Genomic DNA, 11726 nt, shown 5'->3' with positions numbered 1-11726 from the left:
TTCTTCTGCAATTCTGGTTCGTACGCAAAGTCAGGGTTGCTTTTTGTTTGCTTTTGTTTTTACATCTATTTTGGTATTATTTAACTTGTGCTTTTCTTCCCCCTCTCTGTTTTCCTTTTTTATATTATTCCCTTTTGTCCACTTTTTGTCCGTTCTTCTGTGCAGTTGTTGGTTGTGTGTTACAGTGCTTTTTAACTTTCATCGTGTTTGCATTGTTTCTTCCATTTTCTTTTGCCTTTTAATACGATTATAAAAATAGTGTTTGCATTCGCAATACGTGCGCGTACGTAGGGGATTTTGTATGGGAGGATTTTTTGGGGATTTTGGGTAAATTGTCTATTCTTTGTTGTTTTTTTTTGTTCATTTGTATTTTTCTTTCTATCGTTTCACGTTCTTTTTCGTTTTGTGCCTCGTGTTTGAGTGTTATTTTTTTATTATGTTATTCATTTCGACTATCGCTTTTATTATCGCTTTTCAATTCTCCCGTTTTATCCCTCATATTACAGCGCCAATACAGTGTCACAAACACAAACCGATAATTAGAAGCGAAACTAAATGGATTTTTCTTTTATTCGCGATACTTGTCGCTAAGTGGTTGTTTTCATCTTCGGACGCATGGTTTTGTGTGTCTAATTGTTCGTCACTTTTCTAGCACCACATCTGAATTGCACGTTCTTTTTCAATCGTTTCATCTCCTTCACTCCGCCTGTTCTTTTTTACCATTTGACTTTTTTTCTTTTAAATTTTAACTTACTTCACTAAGGGCTATTTTTGCTGTCCTCTTTTATTTCACTTTACCTTACCAGCTACACCAACGCTTTTACACATCGCCTGCCCTTCTTCGCGCACCACGCAAGCGATTGCAAAGCATATAACAAGCAGCATTTAATACAATTATCAGCAAGCAACATAGCAACCGAAGGCAACATGATTTGTTGTTCTCGTTTCTTTCTTTCTTTCATTCGCGCTTTCTTCTGTTCTGTTTGGAGTTTTTGCTCGGTTAGTGTGACATATTAAATGGAATGTTGTGAGAAAATTATAACTTAAAAAAAGAAACACGTTTTACCTTTCAACATAGCTTTCCTGTCTCAATTGCAAGGTTTTTACTTTTAAAACTCATTCCCGGATGAAACCCTTTTCTCGAAAAGTATTTGCATGATTGACTATTCGCGATTTCATGTGTTTTGCTGTTGTTCTGTTGTTTTGTTGTTTTCATTATTGTTTCAAGCGGCTGTAATTTTGTTGTGCTGTTTCGTTCTGATTTATAACTTTATTTTCTCATTGGCAAGAATTACCACTTTTTTTAAGTTTTACATTCACAGTACATTAACACGTACACTGTTTTGTAGAAGAAGAAGTGGGGAGCAATATCGATCACACACACGCAAGGCAATGGTCAGTTGTTTTTTGTTTATATTAGTAGCAAGGTTTTTTATTTGTTTAATTATGTATTTATACTTTCGGCAATCATGATTCTACTGGAGGAGTATTTTATCAGTCAATTTTCTGTTGCTTTTGTCTTCTCCTTCTTCTGTTTCCTCCAAAGAGCGCCATCGCTGCAAGCACTGTGTTGCTGAGGGTTTTATTTCATCTATTTTGCTTTACTATTTGAACAATTTGTACTTTTCTGCATTTTCCAATTCCGTTGTTTGTTTGATTTTCCTGTTATTCGGGTTTTGTCCTTGCTTTATTATCGCTCCCTTCGTTTTCTTTCCCTTATTGTTACCATTTACTCGCATTTTTAATAAGCAATAGTCGGACATTTAAATCGCAGAAAAGTGTGTCACCTTTAAGCTGGTTCGTCGTAAAGTTTACTTGTGTTTGTGTTTCATTTGCTTCTTCTACTGGTTTGAAAAGCAACACAAAACAAAATAAAAATACCAAAAAAAGGTTGTTTGTTGATGAATGAATTTGCACTTTATTGAAACACATAAAAATAATAATTAAAAAAAAAACATAAATCGTATCTTAAGTGTAGTTGTATCAGGCTAACCGCAATAAATAACCATTTCTCTTTGCTCAAAGAGATGCATGTTGCAAAGTGCCATTTGAGAATAAGGGGGAAGGGAACAAAATAGACTGACAACGAAACAAAATCAATCCGCATTTGCACAAATCTTTGTCTTAATTGGCTTTCCTGGTTTTGCTGTAAAGTGCCCTACTATTCCGATACGGCGCAAGTGTGTGTGTATGTTTTTGTGTACGTTATGGAGTGTTTAATATTATTTATGCTTTGTATACATTTAGAATTACACATTTGCGTTTCTGTCCCCTGACTGGCGGTTTAGCTACTCTTATTCGTGTTTCGTTTTGTTCCATTTCACAACATGCGTTTTGCGTTTTTTTTCTTTCTTTAAAATGCAGCTTTACCTTTACCGTCTATTTTCCTAACTTATTTCATTTCATCCTTTTTTCTTCTCTCTCTCTCTCTCTCTCTCTCTCTCTCTCTCTTTCATTTTTCGCAAAACCATCGGAATGGAATGTGAATTGTGGCCGGCAATTGTTTGCTGTTTCCATATTATTTTTGCACATTTTTGCAAACGCGAATGGTTCTATTGGTTTGCGTACATTTGGCGCACTGCTTAGCGCACGATAAAACGATTTGAACGGGGAAGCTGCTTCGAAAGGGGTTTGAAGAACAAACGATTATGTCGACGAAGCTGGCAAAATGCTTCCCGGGTGGTTTAATTGTTCGGAAAACTCAAAGGGGAGGCAGCTGCCAGCCTACATATATATATTACTACAGGCGCTATATACACAGAACTCAAGCAAAACTTAATACACAATTTCATCTCGACGGCGGTTTTCGGCTGATTCCGGAAAGGTTAGGGAAAGCTCTTGGGTTTGGTAAGACAAACCAAAAGAGCAGGCATTGCTGGGTCAATGTTGCTGACAATGTTGCAGAAGCTTTTTTTGCGTTTAGCTTAAACCGCGGCCGAAGGTGTGTCCCAGCAGCTAGAACTAGAAGCCTATATACAGAACTAAACGGACAAGCACTTACGGGTAACGACTTACATTTTACTCACACATACAAACACACGCATACACAATTGCATCTCATACTACCGCTTTCCTTCCTTATCACTGTATCACTCCTCTCACTCTCTCTCTCTCGCTTGATCTCGTTCTCTGCTAGCCTTAATATTCCTAAGAAACAGTGCATACGAGCGTAATTTCGTCCAAAAAAAACTGGAAACAAAAATCCACGCCACGCCACGTAACAAAATGCTTCCAAATGGTTCGGCTCTCTCTCTCTCTCCCACCGTGTAACGCGAATGATGATGATCGTGATGCTGATAATGATAACGCGACAATCACGTGAAAGCTGGTCGCGATCCGCTCCACTCGCACACTCGAAAGCAATGTCTTAAACAACTAATGGCGTCTTGGCCTTTCAGGACTTAAAATAAATTTGTTTGATAAAATAAAAACAAGTTCCCGCCCCCGCTCTAGCGAAACGATCCCATGTAACCGCTTATTGGGAAAGTTTGCAGCCGAAAAAGGGGGGGTGGGGGGAAAGAGAAGCTCACCATACAGCGCACAGAAGAACTTGGGTATTTGGGGTGGTGGGATGGTGGTGGTGAGATGAAATTGTGTCCCTGGCTTGAGATGTGGGACAACATGTTCCGTAGGGAGAAGGGGAGGAGGGTTTAGTTGCGGCGCAACGCCAGGACAAGCGAGACCGCTCCCAACCATATGCTAAGCGTGGTCACCGCCTTCAAGCTGCCGGTGGCACCGTTCGGGCTCCGGCTTCGGCTGCGGCTGGACATGTTGTCGAGCGAGCCTTCCAGCTTTTCGTTGCTCCGGCTCACGTCCAGATCGCGGCTGGTGGACGGTGCGTGCCCGATCTCGTTGCTCATACCGTCCTCATCGATCATGGTGCCACCCTCGACGGGCGTGCTGTTGATCGGTACCGGGCGCAAGCTGGTCGTCGCCTCGGTCGTCGAGGTGGTGGTCGTGGTCGTCGTGGTGGTCGTTGTGGTGGTCGTCGTCGTGGTGGTGGTCGTCGTCGGCACCAGCGTACCATTCTCGATCCAGTACACCGGGCTGTACTCCATCTTGACGTCCTCCATATCACGGCTCACCATCTTGTAGAGTGAAAAGGGTAAGAAATTAGTCATTGGTGACGTCTCATACAACCGCACAGGGAGACACAACACTTACGATAGAGTTTATCTTTCTGCTGACAGGGTCGCTGTTGTCGTCGTAGTATGCCTTGAGCATGGCTGTGTACGGTGCCTCCATCTCGGTGTAGTTGCCAAACAGCGTCACGTTGATGGCCGTTCCCGGTTCCAGCATCGTGTTGACTGACTTTGTCTAAAAAAAAAACACAGGAAAATTGGAGTGTTTTAGAGAATCACTAAGCTCTCGAGAGTTCTTCCCAAACGCTTACCTCCACATGACGAGTGGCACTCTTGATGCCCCAGGTAACGTTGGACGTCTGCTGGGAGCGGGAATCGTACACCTTGGTGAACAGACCCTGCACGACGCCCTCGTGCTTGCCCCAGTAGATCTCCTTCATGTAGTCGTACGTGATGACCGTTTCCGCCAGGCTCGTCCGATCGTCCGTGTTGGACAGGATGGTGGAACCTGAAATGCGAGGCAGTAAGTAAGGCTAGTCTTCACATCCTGCCTTAGCTGCATAGGCTACGCCCCTTCCTATCTCTTACCAAGCACGGTCGTGTTCTTCTTGATGATCGTTCGCAGCTTGTTCTGCTTGATGGAGCGCAGCTCGTACTTAACCGGTTCGATTTCGACCAAGATGTCACCATGCTCGTGTTCCTATTGGAAAAGTATGATAAATGCGAAATATTAAAACCAATTGCATTCCATTGAAGGCAAAACAAACCGTTCATCCTTACCGTGCTCGTGGTGGAACCGGGCAGCGGTGCATTAATGCGTCCGGTGAGCTTCACGTTCGGGTCGAAATTACCCACCACATAGCCGTCGTGTCCGGCGTGATGATGATGTCCCTCGCCCTGTCTCGCACGCGTACGGGCAACGTAGTAGTCGGAGAACTGCAACGAGAAAAACAACACAATTCAGCACCACGCTATTCAGCACCGCGCTGTGCGGGTTGCCTACTGTTAGGCGCGTTAGCGCTTACCTTGCCCATTCCGGCGCTGACGGCACCGCCGAAGATACCGGCATGATATCGACTCCACGGTTGCCACTTCAGCTTGCCTCCTCCGCCCATGTTGATCAGGACCTCGAACGCATGGTGCCGCTCGACCTCGGACAGCTGAGCCGCCACGATGCAGACCGTCACCGTGTCCTCCGTCACGGTGTGGCCGGCGGTGAAGATGCCTTCGATTTCCACCCGGCACACATAGCTCAACGGATGTAGCTGTGATGAATGGTATGGTATTAATTAGTAGCTGAATTGGAGACGTTTTTTTGTTGCCAAACTTACCTGCTCACTTTCCGACGTCTCCCGTGAGTGTGGCTCGGGCTCGAACGTTCGCACCGCGAACTGGAGATGCGTTTCGGCTTCGCTGAACTTCTCCCAGGACAGCGTGCTGGAGGTGACGGCTTGCGTGTTGGTACCGATGACCAGCGCCTTGAACACGCTGCTGGTGGATGCTTCCGTGTGGGCAGGGAGCAGTGCTAGCAGGCAGAACAGTGCCACGGTTAGCATGGTGCTGCTGATGGTCCACCGTACGTTTACCATAGTGAGGGCTTATAGGTTGAATGGACGTTTGGACGATGGAAATTCGCTGCTCGTGTACTTCTAGCTGATGTTCTGAAATTGAGAGCAGAAAAGAGGAGGCTTAAGGTCAGTCTACATTGAACAAATCTCCTAGGTCCATTAGGGGCAATGAATGCCATACATAATCGTGTTAAAAACTCTTCCAAAATCAATATGGTTTTAGTGCATGATTGGTCGAATTACGACCGAAATAATTGAGTTCCACAACACTCAGAACTCCACTCCCAAAAACAACCAAATCCACTAGAGCGTACACACCACCGTCGGTCGTTACTGGAATTGGTGGTGTATCGGTACCAAATTGCAAATTGCATCGGTGTGCCCCCAGTTGCAGAACTGCACACGGACTAAAGGGACTCAAAGGGTTGGGTTTAATTTGGACCAGGAACACAACGGGGGTTGTCCTATTTCGGTGTCAATTTACATCACGCTGACTTCCCCATTGCTCTCCATATCGCTCCGTGTGATGTGTGCGCATTTTGTCGGTCAGGGTTATCGGAGATCCGGTTGTTTTGATGAGTTTGTGTCTATGTGCCGTTCCCTCCCACCCGGGGAGCTGTAGTTGATAAATGTATCGAAACAAAGGGGGGCAATAACTGGAGTGGAGGAGTACACTGCTAACTAACGGCCACTGATGCCGCTCCAACAAACAGCATTGATGGGATCCCCGTCGTGTGCTGGCGGAACGGTTGTTTTTTTACGACCTTACTTGTCAATGAGCGCGCTCCTTGCCAAATACGTCCTCCGCGCACCGAGACATTTGGGCGCCATCGGGATGGCAGAAAATAAAACCAAGCGCGTTCGGGACATTAAGTGTCGCATGACGAGACGATGATGTTGACGCGACAATGATCTTGATGATATTCGATATCGATCGAGCGTCCCGGGCAAGATTTTATGATGTCGCTGCTGCCCGGCTGGTCGATAGTGTCAGGAGGCGTAAACGTCCGTGCCAATAGAAGAAGAATAGCTACATTTGCTGATGGCTGCACTCCAAAAAAAATGGTCCTTTATTTAGCGGATATCAGATGCTTCCAAGCGTTTTGGTCGCTTGTGTTACATCCGTGCCATCAGGAACGCCCCACTCAAGTGGGTATAACATTACGCTAGCAGCTGTCAACTGTCCACGGGTCTCTTTTCAACGCGTCACAGGAAAGTTAGCCCAATAAAGCAATCAAAGTGCGGCTAGGCTGGGCTGAGGAAAAGCCTTCGCATGAGCTTCATCGATTTGTTTTGAGGCCAGTAATTGGGGATCTGACGGGTCGAGCGCGCGCAGTTCGGCAACGTCACACGGACAAACACAATGGTGATGCTTTTAATAGCTAATTTTCATTTCCTTTTCCATCAAACACGTGTTGTAGAGTTAGGCAAATAGAAGAAAGCTCTTTCATCGAATTGCTTTCCCTTGTAAACTGCATCTAATCGTGGAACTATTTGACAAAGTGTCTAAACTACACACCGGTAATTGGTTCTCGTAAAGAAGTTAAATTGATCGTCCCCTCTTCTTATCCTCTCCTGAACATATTTACCCGGACTGAATGCGACAAAACACAGTTGGATTAAAGTGATGTGATTTTTAATGATGCTATGAGAAACTAACTCTGTTGTTGGATAGAACGGGCAAAACCTGGCAGCAAGACAGTGACATTTAATGATGCTGTCAGCGCCTTGCTTTGCTACACGATCACGCGGTGAGTGATGGTAGTGCAGTATAGAGAAAGACGAGAAAAAGAAGATGGTGTCTGGTAAGAAGGCTCATGTTAGCCCGGAAAGGCGGTGACATCGAGATTGAAATTGGAGTGGAAATTGGATGAGGAAATGGTATTTTACGTCAGTGTAATACTGTAACTGTAAGGCACTTCTTTGGGGCTTTGGGCTTTGGAAAAGCGCGGAATAAACTGTTTCATAGAGTCACGAGTTTGCCCATCCTGAATATAAAATAAGGTTACGAAAAGCGTTCAGTTCAGACGAACTTCTGGGTAATTAAGTCAACAAAGCGTTTGCCCGCAACATAACTTCCAATTCGCTCTGTCAACTACCGTGTCACCATCAATCGGTCCAATTCGCAAACCTCGCTGCTTTTATTGACTTTATTCGATTGTTTGGCTCCAAACTGTCCACACCTCAAGAATGCTGAACTGCTTCATCCCGAGGAAATTAGAATCGGAACACAACGAGACCACCCATCAACTTTCTCCCCACTCAAAACCATCACGTTCATCCGGTGGAAAAGTTCCGTCTTGGCGGCACCGCTAGTCTGCCTGCAATCTGTGGGTGGGATATTCGATCAAAGTTTCGGGCGACAGGCCCACAGGCGACAGCGTTCTTCCCGATGGGGAGGAAGAAAGTTTCACCGTGGCGACGACCACGACGACGGCCCAACTGCGACACAGTGGAGTCGCTTACGGAGCTTTCTTTCTTTCTTTCTGACCATACTGCGTTATGTGTTTGTGTGTGTGGTCTCCTCTGTCGTACAGGAAGCAAGGGGTAGAATCCACCCACACGCGGGGATACAGGAAGGCAGCACAAGGTACCCGGCAAAGGCAACATTTTTGCGCAATAAAATGCGGCAAGCGACCAGTTGGGATCGATTGCGAAACCATTTCGCCAGGCTAATCATGCGACGAAGTTTTCCGATTTGCCAGCTGGGACCTTCGGGCCATAGCAGTAGGTTGTAATATAATGGATTGGTGTGTGTTTGTGCATTTAAAGGGGATTGAGGGTGAAAAATATTGATGACGCAAATCAATGGCACAGGAGGGAAGCACAAGGTCAGTGTCAGTGCGGTTTTGCGATGTCCGTGAACGTTAACCACGGTATTGCATCATGCCCAAAACAGCTCGAAAGCGACTGAAAATGATCTGATTAATGGCAACCGCTCAAGAAGACACCAAATTCTTGCTTCCTTTGCGAACGGCGGTTTGCATTTCTGTGCACTATTTGACGGCAAAACACTAACCAATCACCGTCCTGCACGTCATGCCGGCGGACATGCAAAAATATAATAAAGTAAAATTGACATATCTCTAGAGGATTGACCATGGAGGTGGATCAACCATCGTTTAGCAGGAGCGGTTGGGTAAGAGCCAAACGTTTGGCAATACATTCCGTAACCGCTTGTGCGGCGAGCCTAGTACTGCACGCGACCGTTGAACCATTGCAATTCCATGTCGTTATGTGGAGGACGACCCGCAAGGTTAGATGATGATGATAGTTTGAATGAAAGCAATATAATAAACGAATTGCTCCGATTTATTTAGTACGACTTGAAATGTCGCTTGTGAGAGAAATCAGAACAAATTCATTGATATCTATCTCTCCTAAAACCTCCTTCTAGTGAAATAGGAATTGGATAAGAGAGATATCTCGGCAAATGAAAATGTTATTTAGGTTCTCTAAGCTCTTTCTTAACCAACAGTTACTGGATTTAGGTTTGGTGAGATTTTGAAATCTCTAAAATGTGCACATTGCCAAAAATCCGTCAAATTAAATTGGTGCCGTGACCAGGATTCAAATCTCATTTCGCGCTAATTCTTTCGCAATAATTTGCCTTTATTCGCAACAAGCGATGCCATAGTAATATTTCACACGACTCTATGCATCCCATCAGCTGATGATCATCGAATGGAACCATATTTACGTCATCTGATTAATTAAACCGCTCCAAACGAAAGCTTACCCACCCATCATCATTATGCCGCTTCCATCACACACCACCATCATCACTAAAGCGAACGCCAGCAGTTAGCGACCAAACAGAGTAATTAAAATTATTGCCCCGTGCAGCAAACACAGAGACACAGGACGCCTTTTGATGGTGAATAGGCGCAATTTTATGCTGTACCTTTTTTGTTGTTAATTTCACCACCCACCAAACCCACCCGCCGTTTGCTCTTGGCCTTCAAAACGCAACGGCGGCAGAGATGCATTTCCCAGCCGCCAGTGGCAGCACCGTGTGCTTCTGCCCGTCATGGCCCGTCCGCTTGATGAATGGCGAACGGATATGCAAATTGAGAGTGTCATGCGTTAAAGTGAGATTTTACCGTGCGGAACACGGCGAACTTGCATCACAGAAACACAACACACAACCCAGGCCGGCCATCTCCCGGGCCCGTAGCGATCGGACGTCGGGTGGGTTGGTTGCATAACGAGCTGACGGCCACTGTGGCCACCGTGATGGTACCATTTTTGCCTGTCTGATTCCGTTCTGTTTTGCAATGTGTCGTATAAAGCGGCGTCATCTTAAATTACGCGGGCATTCATTTCGCATTAAAAAAAAAAAACAAATGATGGCGAAATGGAAACCTTGTGTTTTTTTTGTATTGTTTATACACAAACGAATCAATTCACAAGCGTTCACAGGTGTAAAAGTACACATCGATTGAAAGGGGGAGTAGTGATTCGCTTATTTGGTAATTACGATTATGCTTTAAAGCTGGCCGTAAAAATCGTGTTTTCCCGTCAACGGTTAAAGTGACTACGGTACCACGGTGTGACATTTTGTTGTTGATGGACGATGGGTGGTAATTATGGTGGAAGGCACTCATAAATTATCGCCAATTGTAGAGAGAGAGAGTAAGTGGCTGGTTTTTGGTTCACAAGAAAGTGTGAACAAATGAAGGTGAGACATGCCTTTAATACTAATGACCAAAAGTGTGGCGTTGGTGTGCCAATAAGCAATGTGAACAATTAGTCTGTTAAAAAGGCAATTTATTTATTAGCAAAACAAATTGAAAGAGGGAAGCAAATAATGCATTGATTAATATTCTTCTCATAAAGAAAAAAGAACAGGTGAGATATAAAGAGGGAAACAGGGAATTGGAATTTATAATCCAAAAGGGTGTACGTGCTGAACTGAAGCGTGTGTGGGACGTTTTTTACATAAATCACTATCTATGCTCTATAATAGAGTTTGCTTCTTGCATAAAGATCAGATCCTGGACAGCGTATCGATGGGGGTTGATTTATGGGCGTGCAGCATACATCATGTCAACGAAAACACACACACTCACGTTCACAATGGCTCTCCATTGTATGCACACGTCGGAGAGGGGTTTTTGTTTTAAATTAGATCATTAAAAACGTGTTTAAAGGCGTACATTGATTTACATAGAATTAATCCGTGTTTTGAAAGCGATCGCTGTTGAAGTAGGTTGTTATGTCACTTTGGATGGCTTGCGCTGGAGAGGAATGCAACTGGGGCATGGAATGATTTTTTGTTTATGGTTTACTAATGTTTAAAGAGACCCCTTGAAATAGATGATGAAGCTGTAACCATTGAATGATTACAGTTTTATATTAATTAAATAGATAAAACATACTGTTGGAGCAGCTGCTGGAGTCGAGCAGTTCGAAGCGGAGCGGAACAAAGCCGTTTAATTTTGAACTTGTTTACGCTGCCATCGCTAGCGTTTTAGATTTAATAAATAGATGACGAAAAGGCTTTTTCGTCCTATTCTTCTCTGGCAACTCGTCGTTACAAGATTGGTTATTATTGGTAGCTTAGAACACAGAAAGAAACGCCCAAGACTTTATCCGAAATTCTCCCACGAGTTAACACATACTCTCTGCCACAAAGTGCATAAATTGAAACCTCATCGATGCATGGCTTAAAGGTTTACAAAACAATGTCTCCCCCGGCCAAACCATAACCATTTCACGCGAAGCCATGAATCTGTCACCATCCCCGTCAGAACGGACATGCAACGTGCAGCTTATGTGAGATGATAATGCTTGCTTGCACCGTGATTCGTACGTGATTATTTGCCCATTTACCACCACCGCGGCGCTCACACAACACATTCAACAGTGCGTTTTGCTGTGATGTGCCCGCTACCGCGCGGGCACATAAGACGACGGGTGAGTAATATGCGCGCCACTCTGCAAACTGCCAATTTCGTGGCACATAAATCACGGGCAGCCAGTAGAGTAGTGTGAGCCAACCAAACAACGCGACACGGCGAAAGACGTGACGAAAGGCAGCTTCATTCGAAACGCACAATCAACGGGTCAGTGT

At 44.7% G+C, this 11726-nt stretch overlaps 1 protein-coding gene across 5 annotated transcripts in view; it reads right to left on the bottom strand.

Moving 5' to 3' along the window:
• Positions 1-2415: 2415 nt before the first annotated feature.
• Positions 2416-11726, bottom strand: part of LOC121600391 (AH receptor-interacting protein-like) — a 61813-nt gene continuing 52502 nt past the window's right edge. For all 5 annotated transcript variants that reach the window (XM_041928933.1, XM_041928938.1, XM_041928934.1 and 2 more), the window contains 7 exons: positions 5414-5743; positions 5108-5347; positions 4863-5018; positions 4671-4782; positions 4394-4590; positions 4165-4317; positions 2416-4088 (listed from right to left, as the gene is read on the bottom strand). In XM_041928933.1, the coding sequence (XP_041784867.1) occupies positions 3651-4088; positions 4165-4317; positions 4394-4590; positions 4671-4782; positions 4863-5018; positions 5108-5347; positions 5414-5671 (1554 nt within the window). In that variant the 5' untranslated portion in view covers positions 5672-5743 and the 3' untranslated portion in view covers positions 2416-3650. The remainder of the gene's footprint in view (positions 4089-4164; positions 4318-4393; positions 4591-4670; positions 4783-4862; positions 5019-5107; positions 5348-5413; positions 5744-11726) is intronic.

This window comes from Anopheles merus, chromosome 3L (genome assembly GCF_017562075.2).
Source record: "Anopheles merus strain MAF chromosome 3L, AmerM5.1, whole genome shotgun sequence".
NCBI lineage: Eukaryota > Metazoa > Arthropoda > Insecta > Diptera > Culicidae > Anopheles > Anopheles merus.
This window is presented reverse-complemented; position numbering and strand designations above follow the sequence as displayed.